At 39.7% G+C, this 25,199-nt stretch overlaps 2 protein-coding genes across 4 annotated transcripts in view; both read left to right on the top strand.

The window, feature by feature from the left end:
• ahcyl2b (adenosylhomocysteinase like 2b) overlaps positions 1-5,064 on the top strand; it is a 30,630-nt gene extending 25,566 nt beyond the window's left edge. For both annotated transcript variants that reach the window (XM_058416720.1, XM_058416719.1), the window contains exons 11-17: positions 242-312; positions 523-617; positions 767-865; positions 1,571-1,639; positions 1,820-1,898; positions 2,615-2,735; positions 2,877-5,064. In XM_058416720.1, the coding sequence (XP_058272703.1) occupies positions 242-312; positions 523-617; positions 767-865; positions 1,571-1,639; positions 1,820-1,898; positions 2,615-2,735; positions 2,877-2,883 (541 nt within the window). In that variant the 3' untranslated portion in view covers positions 2,884-5,064. The remainder of the gene's footprint in view (positions 1-241; positions 313-522; positions 618-766; positions 866-1,570; positions 1,640-1,819; positions 1,899-2,614; positions 2,736-2,876) is intronic.
• Positions 5,065-11,517: 6,453 nt separating this feature from the next.
• The window catches only part of strip2 (striatin interacting protein 2), a 33,680-nt gene continuing 19,998 nt past the window's right edge, over positions 11,518-25,199 (top strand). The window contains exons 1-5 of one of the 2 annotated variants that reach the window (XM_058417567.1): positions 11,518-11,666; positions 17,693-17,762; positions 18,590-18,664; positions 21,667-21,801; positions 21,944-22,064. In XM_058417567.1, coding sequence (XP_058273550.1) covers positions 11,643-11,666; positions 17,693-17,762; positions 18,590-18,664; positions 21,667-21,801; positions 21,944-22,064 — 425 coding nt within the window. In that variant the 5' untranslated portion in view covers positions 11,518-11,642. The remainder of the gene's footprint in view (positions 11,667-17,692; positions 17,763-18,589; positions 18,665-21,666; positions 21,802-21,943; positions 22,065-25,199) is intronic. The other variant, XM_058417568.1, reaches the window with a different exon arrangement.

Below are 25,199 nucleotides of genomic sequence, written 5' to 3'. Positions count from 1 at the left end.
TCTTCAGTAGTAGGGACAGGAGACTTTGCATTTCTATCCCCTACACACACACACACACACACACACACACACACAAGCTGATGCTTGCTTTCTTAGTTATCAAGGAAAGACCACTCTTCACTATTTATCATAGAGCAGATGTAAAATAGGTTTAATATAACTGTTACCCATTCCATTTCCTTTCCATAAATATGGTGATCATCAGCTCATTTCTGTTTATTGTTTTCTCTTGATCTCTCAGCATGGATGGCTTCAGACTGGTCAAACTGAACGAGGTCATCAGACAAGTGGACATTGTCATCACCTGCACAGGTTCGTTTTAATAACACTTCTGTATGTATATACACTCTCCGTCCGCTTTAATAGGAAAGGTTATCCACCTGCACATTTATGGAGGTATTTAGTCATGTGCAAATCATCTGGCAGCTGCACAATGCTGTTTTTTTAGTTGCCATCTCAAGTAGTTAATTCTGATCGAATGTACTGTTCAGAATTAAATAACGGCTGTTCTGTTTCTCTTAGGGAACAAGAATGTGGTGGTGAGAGAAAACCTGGACCGTATGAAGAACGGCTGCATCGTCTGCAACATGGGCCACTCGAACACTGAGATCGATGTGGTGAGCAAACCCTAATGATTCCCACTCTTAGTGTGACTGTGCAAGTGAGCAATTAGCAGCCTTTTGTATTAGTGTAGAAAAAGTTCTGTTTTATTGTCTTATTACATCTGTTAATTCATATATTTGCTGATTGTTATTGTGTGTTTCAGGCCAGTCTGAGGACCCCCGAGTTGACCTGGGAGCGTGTGAGATCACAGGTGGACCATGTGATCTGGCCTGATGGCAAGAGAATAGTGTTACTGGCAGAGGTGAGGTTATAACAGATCACAACCTGTTTTTTAACCTGTATAGAAAAACATGTACAATATTGTCCTTTCCTGTAGTGGTAAGTGGTGTATTGAATGACACCCATAAGGATTTTGCAACCACAAGAGATGTTCAAGTACCATGTTTATCACCGTTGAGCCGTAACAGCATCGTTTTGCTTTAAAATGTTACTAGTTACATACATGTGTATCTTGCATCTATGGACAGTGCTTTCTCTGGCCATTTTGATGATGCATTTAGTAGTGTACCTGCGATTTAAAAAGTATTTACAAAAAACACCACCATCATTATGGTGTACTCAAATGTTTCTTGTGCTAGGGCTTATCCATCAAGCATTATGTTCAGCTCCATCACAGTAAAGCAGAGGATAAGCTTCTGTAAAATCCATGTATCATTGCTATGGAAAATGGCATGACTGGCTATGTTGGAGGTTTATATGGAATTATATTAGGATATTAAAAATGTTAGTTATATTTGTTATTATTATTGTTATTATTATAACTAATATATTTATTAGTCTCTTCATGTATAAGAATATTGTGTTTATAAATATGTATATACATCATTGCAGACTAAAATTTAGCTATTTGGTCTACATCCACCAAGACTTTAATAAAAGATCCACTGTGTGTGAGAGCTGGGGTTTTTTTTTTTTTTTATATTTGTCTAAATGTGTGTTCAATTAGGGTCGCCTCCTCAACCTAAGCTGTTCTACTGTTCCCACATTTGTCCTGTCCATCACAGCCACAACCCAGGTGAGAAACACAGAACATGGTCTCTTGTGTTAAAGCGTCAATTAGTGTCTGAGAACTTACTTCCATTTGTCTGCTTATTCAGTGGTAGTGTTTTGTACTGTGTGTACTCATGCGTGCATGTATGCCTATGCATATAACCGTACTGTTGTCATGGTAACCAGTTTCTGGCTCCTCCCCCAGGCTCTGGCTCTAATAGAGCTGTACAATGCTCCAGAGGGCCGCTACAAACAGGATGTTTACCTGCTGCCTAAGAAGATGGGTAAGATGACCATATTTATGTGTATGTAGTATATGTATATATACAATTAAGACATTAACTGGTGAGTCAGAGCTATTCACATATAACAATCTGGTATTTTGCCTACGCGTTTCGATCGTTTTTCTGCTGTGTTGCATCTAGTCATGAGGGATTTTTGTAACAGTTTGTCAGCAGACTGCGCTGTGCTGAATGATTAAGCATGTGTGCCGTTTCCAGCTCAGAGCATAACCATGTGTGTCCCAGTACGGGCTTTGCAGGGAGAGCAGAATATAGGTCAGCCTGTCAGAGATTGCTGCTAGTGCTCACTGCACCTTTCAGTTCTCTCTCATCCTTCCCTTCCTCCCATAAACCTGTACCTTAGCATCACTAAAGTAAACAGTTGAATAAAAAGTACTTTAGGGAGCTGTGACTGATGGCACAAGATGCAAGCTGTTTCATTTCCAAGAGAAATATCTGGAAAGTAATTTGTCACGGCTGGAAATTAGGCATTCATCACATTCACACTCACTATTTGAAACTGGGGAGCTTTTCTTCCTGTTTTCTTTCTATTACTCATCCAAATTAGACTAGATTCTGTCTGTCACTTGCACACATTATGGCAAGGTTATTGAACAACCTTTTTTTTTTGTTCTTCAATTTAAACACAAACCTGCACAGTGTCACATTCATTATTTTACCATACTTTTTGTGACTGTTAATATGTGTATGTTATTTAGATGAGTATGTGGCCAGCCTTCACTTGCCCACATTTGATGCCCACCTCACTGAGCTGAGTGATGAGCAGGCCAAGTACTTAGGCCTGAACAAAAATGGGCCCTTCAAGCCAAATTACTACAGGCAAGTATATCCTACAGTGTTATGGCATCTCCTGTTACCTTTTTTCTCTTTTGGTCTTGCTTTTAAATTCTATGTGCCTAAAATCTCTATCCATACATTATGCCATGTTAAATGACAAACCTATAATAATTTTTGTTGCAGGTATTAAAGCACCTCGCCAATGGAAAATGAAGATTATAGAATTATCCAGACTCATCAATCCAGGGGAAGCTGGGATTCAGACTCTCTATCAGGGGGAGGGCGAGGCTCTGTGCTGATTGGCTGGAGCCTTGGTGTGGCTTGCAATGGCTGCAGTGGTTTTTATTTATTTTCTGCTACAAATAGCATAACTCTAATCTTTTTATGAGCTGCTACTGCTAGTGGCCCTACTGCTAGCACCATCTTTATGGAGATTTCACCCTTTCATCCTCTTTAGATTCATGTGTTAGTTGTATGTAATCCATTTAGAGATCTTTTGTTTAATCTTGGCTAAGCTGATTTGACAAAACTGAAAAAAAAGGAAAAGAAACAAATGTTCCAATTTTGACCTTTAATGATTTTGTGTTGGACATGCAGTTTGTCCTGTTGTCTTTTTTTTTTTTAACTTCTGGTTTGTTTTTAATGAAATGGTGGGTTGGGACACAGTTATGGCTGGGTCCAGCGGTCCTAATTATATATTCTCTTTCCTCTTTTCTCCTACAAAGTGATTTTTTTTTTTACTAAAGTTTTAGGATTTGTTTTTTTCCGTTCTAGTTCAATTTTAACAGGACACTGATAAATGTGGGGGCAGAGCCTCTTTACCCCGCTGGCACTGCAACTGGACACAGATTATTTCGTTGGCCAGGTGCTGCCCATCTCAGTGTGTCTCCCAAAGAGGCTGTATTTCGGTAATGAAATGAAGCCAGTATTAATGGTTTAAATGTTCCCTCTATTGAGCCTTTCTCATGTTCTAGTTCTTGATTTTTCTCACCACATTATTCCATTATTGCAGATGCTTTTCAGGCTGTATAATCATTCACAGGGGTGTATATTTAAATATTTATACAGAAAACTAAGATTTTTCTATCTTCTACTTCCCGTTTCTGTTCCCATGAAATCATCCTGTATTAATATAGAGATAAGCAAATTAAATGTTCTATTACATTTTAGTGTAATGTTAAATGTACTGAAATGTTCAATTTATATACTGTGAAGTAAAGATTATTTTGATGAAATACCAAATGTATAGTCAGGCCGGTACGCAGTTCCTTCACCAGGTCCTCCATGATTTGTCTAAAAATGGGAGGATCAGGTGTAACAAAGTGACTTCGGTGCACATTTCAGTGTTTTAAGGAGTGTTTGGAGCAAACTGCTTTGTTTTAACAGTTCTCAAAGCTGCCTTGACTGAATGGCTTATTGAAACGGGACAAAATGCGGCCCTTTATTTCACTACACTTTACAAATGACCTTTATCACAGATGACTATTTCATCTTTGATCAACTCTCATAAAGAGAGTGAATCGCTTCTTCAGACTCCATTTAGCTGTGCTTCCTTTAGCATTTTCTTCTTTTACTGCATAGCAAAATAGTTTATTGAGACCAACAATACACACGTCTTAGATTTTAGTGTTAATGCATCAGATCTCTACAACAATTCAAATACCTGGTTTTGTATGTTTATTCTGATTATAACAGTGTTAAGAAGGTCTCACCTCGCTTGTCTCCTAAGGTGTTGCCAAGCTCAGCATTACTACACCACAACTCCTGAAACACTTCATGACATCCCCTAGCAGTTGCTCTAATGATATTGTATTTTATGCTGACATACACTTGGTATTAGGTTTATGTACCGAAGCCCTATACTGTATCGCCATGTTCCAGTTCCAGTTATTACCCCCAACTGTCTGTCGTTTTCTCCATCTGTCTGTGTTTAGTCGACAACACTTGTGCTGACCTTGATGTGTCTTAATTTTATTTTTTTCAAATTTAATTTTTCTGTTTGTATGTGTTGGGTGTGCATACATCTTATGTGTGTTTGAGGGGGCTCGTGTGTGTGTACAGGTTTTTTTTTTTTTAAGAAGGCCAGAATTATGTCGCAGTGTTGCTGTTGACTCAGGATCCAAGCCTCTGTCTAAGGCTGACTTGATCAGTGATCCCACAGCAGCACGTGCAGCGAGTTAACACCAGCATCTCGTATAAAAACGAGCTTAGTAGGAAATCAGATCCACTCCTGTATTTATTGTATTCAGTACAAATAAGAGAATCTTTAATGTTACTTTGTCAAAACAATGTTTAAATATTTCAAATTGATGGTAGATGAGCAATAATCAATATGTAACCTGAAAGAATGAAATAAAAGTCATAAAAAATGTATTGGAGGAAATTTTTAGGTATTGTAAGCATGTTTGTTTTGCACTTATATGCGAAAGGTTAGCAGAGATCGTCTTTCAGTTGATTTGTGTGGGATTTCTGATGGTCTAAAATGTGACTGTAATGATCATACTTGCATTGGGAAGCTTTGTGAACTAAGTCAAGCCCACTATTGTGAACCATGCCTATTTAGCCTGCAGAGCCAGTACTGTAGGTAACCTTTATAATTAGGATTTGTAACCAGGATGTGAGCTCACAAAATCCAGGCTTGGTTGAAATAGCCTTGCTTAAATTAGCCCGATCACTCATTGTGTTCCAATAAAATCCTGTTAACACTAATTCAAGTGAAGCTGGAGTGATCAAGGCTCAGAATATGTATGCAGCCCCAGAAATCATGGGAATGGTTGTTTACAGCTGCTATAATGTAATTATAAGCTTTCTTACATGTGTGGTTTTATTCTGGTGGAATATTATGGCATCATAATACAATCGATCAGGCAAAGCTAAGCTTATGTTGCCATAGTAACCAAAATCCTTGATCCTGAGTTAGCTTATGTTGTCGAATACCTCCCCTTGGTTACTTGACAACAATGATGGTCAGAAAAAGCATCTGTTGCACTCACTGATCTTCATGTTGTCCCATGATGAAAGCTGTGATCTACACACAAGCATGATCTGAATCAAAATGACATATTACACTGATCAGGCATAACATTATGAGCAGTGACAGGTGAAGTGAATAACACTGATTGTCTCCTCATCATGGCACCTGTTAGTGGGTGGGATATATTAGGCAGCAAGTGAACATTTTGTCCTCAATGTTGATGTGTTAGAAGCAGGGAAAATGGACAAGCGTAAGGATTTTAGCGAGTTTGACAAGGGCCAAATTGTGATGGCTAGACGACTGGATTGGAGCATCTCCAAAACTGCAGCTCTTGTGGGGTGTTCCCAGTCTGCAGTGGTCAGTGTCTCTTAAAAGTGGTCCAAGGAAGGAACAGTGGTGAACCGGCCACAGGGTCATGTGCGGCCAAGGTACATTGATGCACACAGGGAACGGAGGCTGACCCATGTGGTCTGATCCAACAGACAAGCTACTAACTCAAATTGTTGAAGTTAATGCTGGTTCTGATAGAAAGGTGTCAGAATACACAGTGCATGATGGGTCAGGGCTGTTTTAGCAGCAAAAGGGGGACCAACACAATATTATGGAGGTGGTCATAATGTTATGCCTGATCAGTGTAGGTTGAGAATGGACATGCTTAAATCTGGATGAGTAGTTTGATCCAAAATTACCTCTTAGTTTACTATTTGTGTTAAATTGGATGTGGGGAAGAGGCATAATTTAAGGGGTCAGTCTTCACCAGTTAGAGGTCAATTTACTTTGACACAACAACTTTTTACTCCCATGATATAAATAAAGTATTAACAGGAGTGTCCACACACATACACTATATTGCCAAAAGTATTCACTCACCCATCCAAATAATCAGAATCAGGTGTTCCAATCACTTCCATGGCCACAGGTGTATAAAATCAAGCACCTAGGCATGCAGACTGTTTTTACAAACATTTGTGAAAGAATGGGTCGCTCTCAGGAGCTCAGTGAATTCCAGCGTGGAACTGTGATAGGATGCCACCTGTGCAACAAATCCAGTCGTGAAATTTCCTCGCTCCTAAATATTCCACAGTCAACTGTCAGCTGTATTATAAGAACGTGGAAGTGTTTGGGAACGACAGCAACTCAGCCACGAAGTGGTAGGCCACGTAAACCGACGGAGCGGGGTCAGCGGATGCTGAGGCGCATAGTGCGAAGAGGTCGCCAACTTTCTGCAGAGTCAATCGCTACAGACCTCCAAACTTCATGTGGCCTTCAGATTAGCTCAAGAACAGTGCGCAGAGAGCTTCATGGAATGGGTTTCCATGGCCGAGCAGCTGCATCCAAGCCATACATCACCAAGTGCAATGCAAAGCGTCGGATGCAGTGGTGTAAAGCACGCCGCCACTGGACTCTAGAGCAGTGGAGACGCGTTCTCTGGAGTGACGAATCGTGCTTCTCCATCTGGCAATCTGATGGACGAGTCTGGGTTTGGCGGTTGCCAGGAGAACGGTACTTGTCTGACTGCATTGTGCCAAGTGTAAAGTTTGGTGGAGGGGGGATTATGGTGTGGGGTTGTTTTTCAGGAGCTGGGCTTGGCCCCTTAGTTCCAGTGAAAGGAACTCTGAATGCTTCAGCATACCAAGACATTTTGGACAATTCCATGCTCCCAACTTTGTGGGAACAGTTTGGAGCTGGCCCCTTCCTCTTCCAACATGACTGTGCACCAGTGCACAAAGCAAGGTCCATAAAGACATGGATGAGTGAGTTTGGTGTGGAGGAACTTGACTGGCCTGCACAGAGTCCTGACCTCAACCCGATAGAACACCTTTGGGATGAATTAGAGCGGAGACTGAGAGCCAGGCCTTCTCGTCCAACATCAGTGTGTGACCTCACAAATGCGCTTCTGGAAGAATGGTCAAAAATTCCCATAAACACACTCCTAAACCTTGTGGACAGCCTTCCCAGAAGAGTTGAAGCTGTTATAGCTGCAAAGGGTGGACCGACGTCATATTGAACCCTATGGATTAGGAATGGGATGTCACTTAAGTTCATATGTGAGTCAAGGCAGGTGAGCGAATACTTTTGGCAATATAGTGTATTTCCCAGTTTTATTGGGAATCAGCACATGGTGGCAAATGTTCACTGAACGTCAGCAAATATAGCAACATGTCATATTTATCATTGTAGATGGCGGGTGATAAAGCTGGCCACAAATAATTCCCAAAAGCCCAGAGAAGGATGTTTGCACAGGAAATGGTAGCATGGTAAAAAAGAGATAAACTATTGCTTTACCATGTACAGAAATGATCCTTAGTTTGCCTTTTTATATAAACATTACTGAGAATATTTTTGTTACAATATCAGCAGTACAAACATCAATACAGAGATTCACCACACACAAATAAAGACATTTTAGACATCTTTAAAAGCCATTCCAAAAGATTTATCACCTGAAAATCTGCCCACAGCACTGACCCTTTTCAGATATGACTGTACACCCCTGTTTTATAGTATAGTTTCAGGTCCCTAAATTTGCATTACATTTACAATTTGTCCATCTGGTAGGGGCTCTTAGGTCAATTTTAAGTCAATTTGAACTGAGGCAGAATAACCCAGATGTAAGAAACAAAAAAACAGACTGCTGCAGCACAAGGTTTTTACCAAAAGAAACAATTGAGAATGAGAAGGTTCCTCATGGGCTCTTTGGATGGTTAATGATGTCTAAAAGAGTTTCTGTAGTGAAATTTAATTAATGGTTTAAAAAACTCTTTAGGGCTCTGGACAGAAGATAATAGCAAGATCAGAGAGCTACAACTATACATGAGGATTGCAGTAAGAGTTAGCAAGGAGAAGTGCTATAAACGTGAGTCAAAATACAAATGGTGCAGAAGAGAGCTGCAGCTGAAGAGAGATGGAGCTGAAGAGAATAATCTTCAGTACAGTGCCTGTGTAAAACATGGTGATCTATCGCTTCTATGTACTCCTTAGGTAGCCATATATACACATTTCATACTTAACGTGGGAGCTGTGGGTGTTTTAGGATCAGCATTCAGGTGCTCTCAAGAAGACTTTTTTTTTCTTTTCAATTTTTAGTCTCAGTCTGCTGTAGTAGAGTTGAGTATATGTTAACTGAGATGGATTGACTTCCTACATGCTTTTCATTCTCCTTCACTAACGTTGAGTAATCTAGTCTGATACCCTTATAAAAACCATAAGTTTATTTGGGTGACGTGATCATATGCGAGTAAACCATGTTATCCCCTTATGAACACATACTGAAAATGTGAGAAATGTATAATCTGAAAAGATATACACAGTATAACTGCATGCCTAATATATGGAAAGTCCACTATATTTGGGCAAGAAGTGTGCAGTGTCTAAAAGCCACTGTCTAATTGTTATGATTTGGAAAAACGATGGTAATGTGTTTTATTTCTGTTCATTTACAAGCACTGATTAACTCTTAAACTTTGTACCTTTCAATATGAATTAAGCTGACCAAAATGCTTGAATTCCTTAAATCCAAAGCACTCTGGAGGTCAGATCTTTCCCTTTCTTCATTCTACTTATTCGTTCATTTCCCGTTCACTTTCCCTCATGGATGTTTGGAAGGCATGAAGGGGAGAAGGTCAGTCCAGTTCCTCCTGTGAGATCTCCAGATGTTTTCAAGACTACTGTGACTTATAGCATATTCTCTCCAGCAGAAGTGCTCTGGGGTTTCTTTCAAGTGGGATTTGCCTGATGTAGCTCTTATATAATCTAAGAGCCATCCAGGGGGTTTCCTTGTACGTTGTCCAAAGCACCTCCTCTCAATTTGGCTCTATTCCATGATACTCCTGGATTGTCAAGTTCCTCGCCCTGTCACAGAGAATAAGCCGGCAAAAAACTACAGAGAAACGTAATTTCTACCAGTTTTCTTCTGTTATTTATTGTATTCTCCAGACAAATTAGGGATCTTTCGTTAATTTTAGATGATGTTTCGCTTTGATTGCTGTACAATGCAGTGTGTGTTAAAGAAGAGAAAACACAAAAATGTGCTGCACTCTGAGTATAGAGGTCCAGAGCCTGACTCTAAGGTCATGAAGCAGTGTTTTTCAAACTCTGATGCTGTAACAAAACAGAACTAATCAAAGTTTAATGCACAGGGCCACCTGTGCCAATATTCCCTCTGGTTTACTGGACCCTTGTCTACTTAGAGTCTGAGGTCATCTATCATTTTTCTAAATACTTCAAACTAACACGATCTCTGTCCCTTACACAAATGCTGGATGATGCAGCCTGAGGAATAAACTACAACAGGGCATGCTGTTATAATCAGTGATTGAGCTGTGTGATGCAGTCTGATGTGAAGTTCATTATTTTTCTATAGAAACATATTTCAAAGTGTTTTATTGCTCTTACACCAGAGTAATTTTCAAATGATTACGATGGTTAATTGATTCATGAACCTTGTGTTTATTAACTGTTTGTAGTTGGTGTAGTTTAAGATTGTGGAACATTCCCAAGACCGCTTAAGCTATAATAGACAGACAGTCCTGCACTCAAGAAACTCTCTTTGCTCTCTCTTGTTAATTCCATAACTTGTTGGTTAATTAAAGCACAATGCTCTGTCCTGTTTGATGAAAAACGATTGACCATTACAAAACATTCACATTCAAGACTCATTCCATAAATATAATATAAACATTTCCAAGCTTCACCATTTCAATTATATATACATTTTCTATCTATCTATCTATCTATCTATCTATCTATCTATCTATTCATTATTTGGACCATACATCTCCCTGTTACTACAGAAATACACTATATTGCCAAAAGTTTTGGGACACCCCTCCAAATCATTGAATTCAGGAGTTGGGCTTGGCCTCTTAATTCCAGTGAAAGGAACTCTTAATGCTTCAGCATACCAAGACATTTTGGACAATTTCATGCTCCCAACTTTGTGGGAACAGTTTAGGGATGACCCCTTCCTGTTCCAACATGACGGCACACCAGTGAACAAAGCAAGGTCCATAAAGACATGGATGAGAGAGTTTGGTGTGGAGGAACTTGAATTAGAGCGGAGCCTGCGAGCCAGGCCACAAGTGAATGTAATATGGAGTTGTCCCGCCCTTTTCAGCTATAACAGCTTCAACTCTTCTGGGAAGGCTTTCCACAAGGTTTAGGAGTGTGACCATTCCTCTAGAAGTACAGTTGTAAGGTCAGGCACTGATGTTGGACGAGAAGGTCTGGCTCACAGTCTCCGCTCTAATTCATCCCAAAGGTGTTCTATCAGGTTGAGGTCAGGACTCTGTGAAGTTCCTCCACACCAAACTCACTCATCCATATCTTTATGGACCTTGCTTTGTGCACTGGTGTGCAGTCATGTTGGAACAGGAAGGGGTCATCCCCAAACTGTTCCCACAAAGTTGAGAGCATGAAATTGCCCAAAATGTCTTGGTATGCTGAGGCATTAAGAGTCCAAGCCCAACCCCTGAATTCAATGATTTGGAGGGGTGTCCCAAAACTTTTGGCAATATAATGTAAGTGACTAGAAAAAAGTACATTATTATAAACCTGATGTTGACATGGAGAGCACGTTCATGTTGCCTTTCACGTCACATGATTAGAGATAGTAACGGTCAAATCTGCATCTTCAAGTGCTTCTGAAAGCAATTTCGCTCGATTTTTCTATATGCTGTTCAAGTTAATGGAGGTCGTTAATGAGATTGGCGTCTCACAAAACAAGATAATAACCGAATCTTATCAGATTCACAAGAAAAACATCGTCCGAAAGTCTCACGGCGAGATACTATAAGCGCCGTGTGTGTGTACAGTGTATGCGAAAGCCCCGCCCCCTAACCGCCCGAACATCCAATCAGAGCGTCGCGGAATTCTGAAGTTGGCAACCCGGCAGCGTCGCGGTCAATGTGACGGTCCGCGAGCGGAGGGGACAGCTAGCAGAGACACACACTGAGACACGGAGACACACACGAGCCATGCAGCAGTCGGACGACATGGAGGTACCTGTCTATTTTACACCTTATAAACACATTCAGCAGTGCACGCAGGAGTGTATCAGGAATCAGCAGAATCAGGACGCGGAGGGCGCGCGCGCGCGCCTGAGTCTGTGGTTGTTGCTGGGGCAGCTTTAAATGCCCTTGCTCCAAAACGGATTCAGCCTGACTTCTTATTTTGGCGACACGGCGTGTGAGAGCTATAAATATCTCACAATTTACAGTTCAGATGACCGATGGTGTTTCTGCAGGACTTCAGCAGTGTCATGCGGGACTCATTCAGACAGTGGCTCTCCAGCCCCACTGCGTAAAATCAATATATCCTGCATACTGATAGGTGTAATGCACCTCCATATACATGGATTGGTGTGTATATGCAGAATGCATTTATTTATTTACAATCTTATTCTTTTTTTCTCATTAACTGCTGTATCATGGTCAGAGTTGCAGGGTTTACATCTAAATCATCTCTACACTATACTAGAAAATTAAGCATGCCCAAAATGTTCTAAAACATGCTCTAATGCCTTTACAGCAGATCATACAGCACCCTCATCTGCCATGGTGGAGGAATTCTCCACAGGCATCTTGATTAGGGTTATGATTCATTCATATTCATTATTCTGTTCAGGGTTGCAGTAGATATGGTCTCAGGAATACTGGGTGTAAGGTGGGAATATACCAAGGATGGTGCGCCAGAGCATGTTTTGTAATAGGAAACTATAGAGCCCAGAGCAAGCCCAGGTGAACATGAAGAGAACATGTAAAACTCCATGCAGACAGTAACCCAAGCTCAGGATTGAACTGCGGATCCAGGAGCTTCAATGAGGCAATGTGCCACCATGCTACATTTATTTATTTACTACTCACCAAATACTGAACCTGATACTTTAAAAAAATGTCTGAATTTATTTGCCTATTAGATGCATGCCCAAAATGACTCATTATGAATCAGAATATAATAACGCTGGGTGGCATTGTAGTAGAGCATGTAGTGTTGCTGACTAACAGCTCCAGGGTCACCAGTTCAATCGTGAGCTTGGGTTACTGTCTGTGAGGAGTTTCATGCTTTTCATGTGTCCGTGTTGGTTATCTCTAGGTTCTCTAGCTTCCTCTCATCTCCCACAAACACGGCAGTATCTTTAAATTGCCCCTAAGTGTAAGTTTTTGTGTGTGCATCGTGTATTCTTCACATCTAGTATTCCTTAGATAGGTTCCAGATCCAGCATAATGCTGACCAGAATAAAGTAGTAGCAGTGATCCCTCCACCATGTCAGATGAGGATGCAGGATGAGTGCTGTAAAGGTGTTAGAGAGTCGTTTTGATCCTCCAGGCTTGACTTTCGAATACAGTGCAGATGGGGATTTGGATTTAAACACACAACACATGAGTGGCTCCCTTCCTTCAACCCCCATGACTAAATTATACTTGCTACTGAAGAACAGACCGATCCCCAGGCTCCTATAAATAGGACTGATTGAATCTCATTCAATAAGGTCAAATAAGATGGAATATGACAGGAGGAATAGGATCTTTGAGCCCTTGGATCCAGGCCAGGGCTGTTGTTGATGTGTGTATTTGCCCTGTTGATGTGTGGTATTTATGGAATATGAAGTAGGGGGTTGGTAGAGCTGTTCTTAAGGTATTGCTTGATGCCTCTGTTCTCGCATTATTGCCAGATGCTGTTTTGAGATATAATTGAGTGGCGTGATTTTAACTATTAGACTCTGCTGAGAAATGTGGAAGCTCTTTGTACGTGTATTTTAAATAGTGTCGTAATTTAATGCTTGTTGAGTTTTTTGTGATTGCCGTTGTTTCATGAGCTAATAATATTTTGCCTCGACTCGACTCACATACTCGTAGTGCTATTGATCTGTGTAAAGACCCTCGGATTAGGCTTATGGAATGGTCTCTGTTGATAAGAGAGTGCTTGGCGATAACACGCAGGGAGCATCCTTCTGCAAAAGAGGAAAACCGTGCTCCCCCTCGCACTTCTCAGCCAGAGCTCTCGTCTCTGGCTCTCAGTGCCATCTGCTCCTGAAGACCAAAATAAGCATCACTCACGATAAAAGAGTGTTTGCGTCTATGTGTGTGTGTGTGTGTGTAGGTCTGTATTACACTAACTTCAGTGCCTGTGTGCTCAGTCACATTATAGCCGTGCAAATATATCCATATTTCCTCCCTAATTGGGATGCGCCTGTTCTCGGGAATAAGACGTAGGTGGCTGAGTGCGTAACACAGCATGCTGGGAAGAGTGTGAGGGAAGGGATGTCTTGTACAGACTGCTCATATTGTCCAGATTCCTGGCAAAACATGTGTATATTGTGGTGCAATTAAAAAATGTGCGTCTTTATATTCGGCTGCTTTCTCCTTTGCAAACATCCAACCAGATTCATGTCAAAGATGTACACAAAGCATTATGCATACAGCATGCTTATGCATATGTAAAATATAAAATATAAAGCTTTTTCTCTAGTATGCACTATAAGATCCACTATAAGATACACAGTAGAGTCAAAAGTATGTGGACACATGAACATCACACCCATATGTTATTGTTGAGCATCCTATTCCAGTTTTATTCTCCTGTTTCTTGATATAATAGAATATACTAGATTCTGCAGTGTAGCTGTAGGGATTTCTGCTTAGCTTATTCAATCAGTATGAAAATTGAATGCTGTTAATGAGCTTTATCATCTTTAGGTCAACCTAAAAATCATCATGATATTTTTTTGGGAATGGAACTACATAGAACCATAAAAATGCGGATGTTTTTTCCTAGATAGCCTTAGGACTGTATTTGTTAAGAACAATTTGAACTCAAGTCTCCATCACTGCCCAGTCAGTAACTTCAGTTCGGTACAACAGATTTTAAGTCAAAACTATACTCTATTCAGAAATGTCTCCCGTGCTCATACTCATAAGTTGCTCATATGTGCCTGTTTACATGATTAACACTTTTCGATTATATAGTTATAGAAGAGAAATGATTTATTATCACACTATCCTCCGGTGTCATTCAGATGAGTATGATTTCCTGAGTCTGGTTCCTCTCAGTGTTTCTTACTTGTGTCATCTTGCCACCATCGCCTCTGACTTTCAAATTTATCTGGAATTTATATATTTCTGTAAAGCTAGTTTGTGACGGTGTCCATTGTTGAAAGTGCAATGCAGTTAAAATAAATTTGGGTTCTGTTAGTTACAGTGAAATGTAAATTGTATTTTTATCGTATTCAAACACAATGTTGTGGCAACAGTTTAGAGAAAAACCGTATGTCAGTGTGATGGTAAGATATTTACATACATTTTGTCAGGCATCAGGCATAACATTAAGAGCACTGAAAGGTGAAGTGAATAACACTGATTATGTCCTCATCATGGCACCTGTTAGTGGGTGGGATATATTAGGCAGCAAGTGAACATTTTGTCCTCAAAGTTGATGTGTTAGAAGCAGGAAAAATGGACAAGCGTAAGGATTTGAGCGAGTTTGACAAGGGCCAGATTGTAATGGCTAGGTGACTGGATCAGAGCATCTCCAAATCTGCAGCTCTTGTGGGGTGTTCCCGGTCTGCAGTGTTCAGTATCTATCAAAAGTGGTCCAAGGATGGAACAGTGATGAACAGGGTCATGGGTGGCCAAAGCTCATTGATGCACGTGGGAAACGAAGGCTGGCCCGTGTGATCCGATCCAACAGACAAGCTACTGTTGCTCAAATTGCTGAATAAGTTAATGCTGATTCTGACAGAAAGGTGTCAGAATACAGAATACAGGTCAGTGCTGTTTTGGCAGCAAAAGGGGGACCAACACAATATTATGCAGGCACTATGCCTGGTTGGTGTATAATAAATAGACTGAATATTTTTGTCGATTTTACTGTTTATTTTTCATTAGAAATTAAATGTCTTCAGCAAGTGAACATTTTGTCCTCAAAGTTGATGTTGTAGAAGGAGGAAAAATTGGCATTTAAGGAAGGAACAGTGGTAAACCAGCTACAGGGTCATGGGCGGCCAAAGTTCACTGGCGCACTTGGGGAGCATCCAACAGACGAGCTACTGTTGCTCAAATTGCTGAAGATGTTAATGCTGGTTCTGATAGAAAGGTGTCAAAATACACAGTGCATGACGGGTTAGGGCTGTTCTGGCAGCAAAAGGGGACCAACACAATATTAGGCAGGTGATCATAATGTTATGCCTGACTGGTGTATAATGTATCTCATGAACTTCCCACAGAAATTCAATATCTTGACATCTTGCTCTGAAAAGCACACTGTTGTTAAGTTATTTAAAGGTTTGTTTCCACATGGGGCACAGACGTGTATATATACTAAGTGGATGTTTTATTAATATTTTTTAGTTTTATCCAGTGAGAGCGGTTTTATGCCGAACTGCAACAGAGCACGTGAAATTCAACACTTCTTGATGCCAGAAATGTAATAAAAAAACCAAAACATGAATGAAATTAATGCAAAAATAAATAAATAAATAAATAAATAGATAGATAGTATGGTAAAATCTCCATTTTGGTAACAAGCTGACTTTCTGTCAAGATAACACACTACTATATCCAACAATATTAACAAATCTGATTTGGCCACTTATTTTGCAAATTGCAATTCAGCCTTATACTTGTACTTAATTGTATAATAGTAAGAAATAAATCCGTTTTTATTACTCTTTCACACAATTATTTTACACACATGAATTTAACAGTACCATATCGTACCATAGCAGAATTCTCAAATCTGATTGGTCAGAAAGAGTTGATTAATTGTCCGTAACAGCCGCTCTGACAATAATTCTGCTGCAAAGTTTATAATAACGTGCTTATTTTAGCACATTATTATTTCTGTAGTAATTGACTTATTGATATGGTGAAGTTTTTTGCAAGGACGTGTTTATTCAACCTTAATGGAAGTAGCATCAGGTATCAGTGTGTTGTAAAGGGCAGTAAGTTTTCTAGCATGCTGAAGTGTTCAGGAAAGCCTAGTACAGAATCAGGCAAATTATAAGAAGGGCTTGTAACATGTGAAATAAACTGATAGACTGACACCATCTGAGGCAAGTGATTTGAAATAGAATCACAAATAAGCATCAGCAGAAAGAAAGATTACAAGAATAAAAGGGGAAACATCTGGAAGTCCTGTGTTTTTAGTATGAAAGAGACTATCTAGTCATATGTATCAGAATGTGGGTGGGCGGAGCTTCCTCTGGGGTGTGTGTAAGCCTCAGGTGGATTTCAGTATAGTGTCTTACTACCTGTATCTTAAAGTGATTCTGGTATGTGGATATTGACACTTGATTTTAAAAGGTGTGTGACATATCAAGCTGCAGTTAGTGTCAAGATGTTTGATATTTTGACACTGTTTACAATTCAGCTGCCAGCGTGAGTGACTGTCAGTCTAATGACACATAGACAAAGTCAAGAAAACGCTGCTCATGTAAAAGATCATCTAGGAAAAACATTCAGCTTGCAACACCCTGCAGAAATACTAGCATTGAGCAATTTGTGTGTGTGTGTGTGTGTGAGTGTGTGTGTGTGTGTGTGAAAAATGCAAGTGGATACATGTTGAAGTCTTTAGTGGAGCTTGGATTTCATGAAGCATGTGAATATGTAGTTTGATCCTGCGGATATGTTCATTCAGGCTAGAGTTGTGTGTGTTTGTGTGTGTGCACTTTTACACAATACCGACAATACTGTCACTACCGCAAAATGTATTCCCTGACTGAGCCCTGACTGAGACAGTGTGTGTAAGATCATTGGATGGAAATGACAGTTAATCCACTCCCAGACATGTAGACTGTTTTTCTGTGTGGTTCATCCAGCTTCCTTAGAAAGGCCTCCTGCAACTTCCTCTATGCACAGATCCTCCCATTTGCATAATCACACAGAAAAAAACAGTGCTGGGAAAAGCCTCTAGTGAAGAGGAAATAGTGGCAGAACCTGAAGAGTGTGTTTCAGTGTAGGTTCTCCAGGATGATCAGTGTGTGTTTTCTATTCAGTGCTTCGAGACTATGTTTCCTTCTTTTCTTCAGGGATCCATGGAATCCCCCAACCTGGAGTTTGAGTACGGGGACACAGACAGTCTGACCGCAGAGCTCTCAGGTGACACACACACACACACACACACACAACAAATAATGAATAACTGCTTATAAAATTTGCCAACTTCAGTTTGTGCCTGTTATCTTTTAAGCATGTCATAGGTCATTTTTTTTAACAAACTCAAAGTTATTGTTACAATTTAGTTGAACTGCTAACTTACTGTGTAGTAATTATTAATTTATAAACCATCTTGTCATTGTCTTTGACTAAGAGACATTTTTTAAATAGTATTATGTTAGCCAACATGCCACATTTTGTCAGTGTGGAATGTTTCCTTGTGTCATTAAACTACTAGTCATTGTTGGTGACATGAACGAATGTCCCTTATTATAGTATATAGGTGGTTTATTGAGTGAGACTGAGGCTGTGCCGAGTCTGGAATTTACACTAGAACATTCATTCATCTTCATTATGCGCTTTATCCAGGTCAGAGATGTAGTAGAGTAGTAGTGGAGCACACAGTATGGGATACCAGTCCATTGCAGGGCATTGTACATACACACATTTGTAAACTTCTTCACACCTAGGGTCAGTTTACTAAAGCCAGTTCACCGACCAGCATGTTTTTGGGAGATGGAAGGAAACTAGAGAACTTTGAGGAAACTCAAACACAGACAGTAACCTGACCTCAGGATTGAATAGAGACCTGCTCAACACTGCTACCTGTCGTGCCACTGTGCCTCCCAATACTACAACATGATCATATGAAATAGAGTTATTTAAATGAAGTAAAACTGAAAGGGTTCTTGACCGTGCCGAAGCACATTTTTTGAAAAACATGCTGGACCTGCTACACCACTTTACTTCTCTCCCTTCTTCTCTTTCAGAGCTGTACAGTTACACTGAGGAGCCTGAGTTCAGTCTGAACAGGGACTGCTTTGAGGAGGATTTTCGGAGTCATGGTATTGTCACGTCTATCATTTTTACTCCAGTTACAGTGCAGTGTGAACATTACAAAGCTCTCTGTTTGCTTCAGCTCTGGCCACTTACTTCTGTTTTCCCCCTTAACCTCATAGTCCTACTCAGAACTGTTCATGCTTGTGTATGTTTTTGTGCATGCATGATCACTGCGGTTGGTTTTTGTGGTGGAATTCTAGCATTCTACAGAGAGAGTGCTATGTGAGAAGGTTATTCACACATAAAAAGTGTGTGTGCCAAGAGGTAGATGGAAGGAGCTGATTAATTGAAAGCTCCCAAGTGGTCCGGAAAGAGAGAGAAATGAACTGTCAGCATAATGGTACAGTTCCTGTGTGTGTGTGTGTCTAAAGTACACACTACAGGGAAGTACAAAGAGCCCAGAGGTCTAACAAAGCATAGCTCATTGTTGGTGTTGCTGTATAAAGAAGACAGTGGTGTGTTCCAGTAACCAGTTCAGGAGCTCTGTTAGAAAAGCTTGTTGTCTTATACACATAGTTTTATTTATACAAAATGTATTGACCTGTAGACTGCTAACTGTAAAATAATGAGCCTCTAAGATGAAATGGTGGTTAGGTTTTTAATAGGACATAAACACAAATGAATCTATTGAGGCTACAAGGTAATATTTCATGGCCACAAATGATTATATCATTAAATTTCTAGTTGTGGTCATGCAGGACCAATGTTGTAACCACAAACTGTGTAGGCTGAGCCCATGACTTAATATGCTGTGAGAGCATCATACTTAATATGTAACTTCCAGTTAGTTATTTGGTGGGAAAAAGTCTTGTATCCATGTCGCAACACCAGTTACTCCACTATGTCTTTATACATCTTTCCCAGATAGATATTATTAAGTATCCCCTTTTCACAATGGTCTAAACCAATTGACTTGTTTATCTTTTTATGTTCATTTTACAATGCAGCAGTCATGGATGCAAAATACAACTGAAGAAGTGGACACAATGTATAAATTCATGGCCAAACTTTATTAAAATAAGCCACCATTCATCAGCAAGTCCATAATAATTAATATATTATTACTATATATATATATATATATATATATATATATATATATATATATATATATATATATATATATATATATATAATAGTAATATAATATAATAATTAATATATTAGCTAATCTTATATAGTTTTATCTAACTTTTAACATGGGAGTAATAAAGCAAAAATTATTTATACATATACACTACCAGTCAAAAGTTTGGACACACCTTTTAATTCAATGTTTTTTGTTTAGGGATTTATTTTCTACATTCTTGAACAATACTGGAGATTTCAAAACTATGAAATAACACACATGGACTTAAGTGATCCATATGTAATGACAACAAAAAACAGTCAGTTGTTATTTTAAGACATGAAGGTCAGGTGTTCTGGAATAGTTCTTGCAAGAACAGTATTGTCAAGTGCATTTGCAAAACCCATCAAGCACCATGATGAAACTGGCTCACATGAAGACCATCCCAGTAAAGCAAGACCAGAACTTACCTCTGCTGTGGAGGAGAAGTTCATTTAGAGTTACGATTTATGAAGGCTTTACAGAGCATCAGTAGCAGACAGATCTCAATATCAACTGTTCAAAGGACATTATTGTGTATTTCGGCCGCCTTCAGCATTGTTTTACAATGTAGAAAGAAATAAACATCAGGAAAGACCATGGAATTACAAGGTGTGTCCAAACTTTTGACTGGTAGTGTAGGTTGTCAATACTTGCACTATGTTTGCTATTACGAAAGGTTTTTTTGAGCATCTGCCCTGGTCTGAAAAGTTAAATGTCAATACAATACATTAAAAGTGATTAAAACAGCGTTGCCCTGATGTCTTTTCAGTTAGAAAGTAAGCTACATGTTGAGATGTATTAGATGTAATGTGTTGATGAGAGAGAGAGAGAGAGAGAGAGAGAGAAAATAGCTTATATTATGATGATGATGATGATTATTATTATTATTATTATTATATAATATTATAATATAATATATATATAAATATATTATAAATATAAATTTATATTATAAATTATTTTTAATAATAATAATAACAATTATTATTATTATTATTACTATTATTATTATTATCTGAAATATGTCATGCCTTTTTAGTTAATAACAATAAAAATGATAATAAACAAAACTAATTAATAAATCATTTCTCCACAACTGCACTTTCCACATTGGTATATTCTGAGTAAAGAAAATGATGTATTAAGTATTTACACTTTGTAGGGAAATGTGTTGAAAGTGAAAATGTGTTTGGATTCACACTCATTTTACTGACCTCCCAATGTTATAGATACAGACTGGGTTAAAAATGCAGTGGATCATTACTAAGTAAGAAGTATTTTGTTAATACGTGTGTCTGAGGTGGCTGTTGTGTTTATACTGATTTAAGCACATGAGTGCACAGTGTTGTTGCATATGGTTGTTTGCTCAGGGGCTTATCTCTTCCCTATGTGTACAAGCTCAGCTCAGATCACCTTGTTAGACCTTGCAGTGTGTGCTCTCTCTCTCTCTCTCTCTCTCTCTCTCTCTCTCTCTCTCTCTCTCTTGCTCAACACTACAAATGCACCCAGAACTGATCTCATGTTCTCTCTGCCATGTCTGCCCTTCTATTCAAATTGGTTATCAATGAAAATAAATGCCTTATAACTTGCACTCTTATTATTGTTTGTCCTTCCTAAGCTCTAACCACTTGAGAATTTTTTGATGTTGAGACAGAATTATGCTGAAAACATATAGCCGGCGTTTGAGATTCACAGTGCATCTTGATCAAACCCAAATGCTAATCTGTGCTAATCTTTATCATTTCTAGAGGAAAGAGACAGAGATAGAGAGAGAGAAAGAGAGAGAGAGAGAGAGTTGTTGAGAGGGGGAGGGCAGCAGTAAGAGTGGAGGCTGTTTTAATGTGTATTTACTCATGTTTTTGTGTGTGTGTGTGTGTGTATATTTGTGTGTGTCAGTGAAGGGCAGGAGATGGGTCGAGCTGAATGTGGATGAACAGAGAGCATATATTATGCGACTGCTGGATGCTCTGGAGGTCACAGACAGAGACAAGAGACTCAAAGTGGCTCGGGCTATACTCTACCTGGCCCAGGGTACTACACACACACACACACACACGCACATTAAGCCTGCACATTGTATTGTATGTGTTTCTAGGATAGATGTGTGCATCTATGTTAAATGCCTTAATACGCTTTTGTGTCTGCGTGTGTGTGTCTGTGTGTGTAAATAAAGGGGTGTTTGATGAATGTAACACAGAATCAGATGTTCTCCACTGGTCACGACACAATGTCTTTCTGCTCTATGAGATGGGCATCTTCACTGCACTTCTGGAGCTGCTCAGCATGGAGATCGAGTAAGTGTCTTCATTTCTCTTTACTTCACCAGAAAGTGCTGCCATTGTTCAGTTCTGTCCCATTTCCTCAAAAGGCAACATTATAGATTCAACACAGTTAGTAATGTTTGTGGAGAATATTTTGATTACAGCTTCTCCGCCTGTTTTGTTCTGATCTTCATTCCTTCTTCATTCTCTTTCTCTTTCCTTTTATTCTTTGCTCTTTGTCCTTCCTGTTTATTCCTGCCATAATCACTGAGAACATAAAGCTGTGCTGTCTTAAAGTGCTTGGTTAACTAATTCAGAGAGGAGGACAGGAAAGCAGCGCATTTTCTTAATTACAATTACTTGAGTGGCTTTTTTTTTAATAAACTGAACTTTAGAGCAGTTTTAAATCTAGTTTAACTCTAACTGAAGTAAATGTGTAAAAGACGAAATCATTTACTTTGCAGTGTCCTGTTTATTTATTTATTTATTTTTTGTTTTGTTCACTAAGATTCTCCATTCTCCTGCCTATCGTCTTCTTCCATTCCCCTGTCTATTGACACTCCATTGTGTACCCATCAAACGTTAAATTTGGAGGATACAGCTGTGGAATTTATACAGAGGCAGGACATCACCTCTCACTTGTAGAGCGCTCTGTTCCAACCAGATGCTAAAAATAATAGATATGTAATATGGTAAATTTGTTTCCTGAAAAATGTAATTCCTGCATGTAACATCTCCACACTGAATCCGAGAAAGCATTGCTGTTGTTCTTGTGTCTATGTTGATGTAGAATCCTAAAATTAGACACAGTATCAGACAGAGCTGAATGTTAAAGTTATAGTTAGCCTTAGTCCATTTCTATTCTTGAAAGAGAATGGTGAATTTAAATGGATGTATTAAGGTTAATTTAGTTTTTTCTCCACAGATTTGAGACATTTCTGCCACAGTGATACATACAGTATTTTAATAATTGAAATAACTTATTGTCATTTATTTTCATGTTCAATCATCTTCTAAAATCGGATCCTCCTGTATATCCATTCTTACACTTAAGTCATGACCTGGATACATATATTTATATATATATACACTATATTGCCAAAAGTATTCGCTCACCCATCCAAATAATCAGAATCAGGTGTTCCAATCACTTCCATGGCCACAGGTGTATAAAATCAAGCACCTAGGCATGCAGACTGTTTTTACAAACATTTGTGAAAGAATGGGTCGCTCTCAGGAGCTCAGTGAATTCCAGCGTGGAACTGTGATAGGATGCCACCTGTGCAACAAATCCAGTCGTGAAATTTCCTCGCTCCTAAATATTCCACAGTCAACTGTCAGCTGTATTATAAGAACGTGGAAGTGTTTGGGAACGACAGCAACTCAGCCACGAAGTGGTAGGCCACATAAACTGACGGAGCGGGGTCAGCGGATGCTGAGGCGCATGGTGCGAAGAGGTCGCCAACTTTCTGCAGAGTCAATCGCTACAGACCTCCAAACTTCATGTGGTCTTCAGATTAGCTCAAGAACAGTGCGCAGAGAGCTTCATGGAATGGGTTTCCATGGCCGAGCAGCTGCATCCAAGCCATACATCACCAAGTGCAATGCAAAGCATCGGATGCAGTGGTGTAAAGCACGCCGCCACTGGACTCTAGAGCAGTGGAGACGCGTTCTCTGGAGTGACGAATCGCGCTTATCCATCTGGCAATCTGATGGACGAGTCTGGGTTTGGCGGTTGCCAGGAGAACGGTACTTGTCTGACTGCATTGTGCCAAGTGTAAAGTTTGGTGGAGGGGGGATTATGGTGTGGGGTTGTTTTTCAGGAGCTGGGCTTGGCCCCTTAGTTCCAGTGAAAGGAACTCTGAATGCTTCAGCATACCAAGACATTTTGGACAATTCCATGCTCCCAACTTTGTGGGAACAGTTTGGAGCTGGCCCCTTCCTCTTCCAACATGACTGTGCACCAGTGCACAAAGCAAGGTCCATAAAGACATGGATGACAGAGTCTGGTGTGGATGAACTTGACTGGCCTGCACAGAGTCCTGACCTCAACCCGATAGAACACCTTTGGGATGAATTAGAGCGGAGACTGAGAGCCAGGCCTTCTCGTCCAACATCAGTGTGTGACCTCACAAATGCGCTTCTGGAAGAATGGTCAAAAATTCCCATAAACACACTCCTAAACCTTGTGGACAGCCTTCCCAGAAGAGTTGAAGCTGTTATAGCTGCAAAGGGTGGACCGACGTCATATTGAACCCTATGGATTAGGAATGGGATGTCACTTAAGTTCATATGTGAGTCAAGGCAGGTGAGCGAATACTTTTGGCAATATAGTGTATATATATATATATATATATACATATATATATATATATATATATATATATATATATATATTACTTTCCCTTAAATAATTATTCTTTAAAAGTCATTTTACTTGAGTAAGGGTTTTGTCAGATTGTTTCTCAGATTTTTCTCCTGATCCCGTATTGTTTAAACACTCATTTTTTGTTATGACAGAATAAGGACGCATACCTTTTGTGACGTGTATATATTTAGGCTAGGGCCATTGAGAGCCCGGGTCATATTTTTATGCTTACTCTGATTAACACCAGAGCCCAGTGCTGAGAGCTTAAATGCTTTACTCGAGGACACGACAGAAACGCTCAGCATGAGCCCAGAGACCTAAGAACCTTTGTGCTCTGTGGCAGAGGAGCAGGTTCTATTTTTACCATTCACTCCCTGTGAGTCTCCTGAGGAAACAGGCTGGAAACAGCTGTCATGTCTTGGCTGCTGCCGCCGCTGTATTTGTGCAGCTCTCTTCAGGCCTGTCCTAATGAGACACCTCTCCTGTCCTTCCTCAGTCATTCACCGTGTGCTGACTCCATCTCAGTGCTGTTCAGCATTGCTTTGAAATGGGTTTGTTACACTCTGTTATGGTGCTCCTGTAAGACTGCTATTTCTGTTCAGTCAGATTGACAGCATGCTCGGCCCTGCGATGGCATTATAACCTAGGAATAGAGAAAAACATATTCTTAGATGCATCAGTACACAAAATATCAGACTTGCTGTATATGTGTGCCTTTAACATTAAGCATTGTGTTTACCAAGAAGGATGAACGTTATTGAGAATGTGGGATGAATGTTCTGTGTTAGCAATAAGGCTGA

This window comes from Hemibagrus wyckioides, linkage group LG19 (genome assembly GCF_019097595.1).
Source record: "Hemibagrus wyckioides isolate EC202008001 linkage group LG19, SWU_Hwy_1.0, whole genome shotgun sequence".
Lineage (NCBI taxonomy): Eukaryota > Metazoa > Chordata > Actinopteri > Siluriformes > Bagridae > Hemibagrus > Hemibagrus wyckioides.
This window is presented reverse-complemented; position numbering and strand designations above follow the sequence as displayed.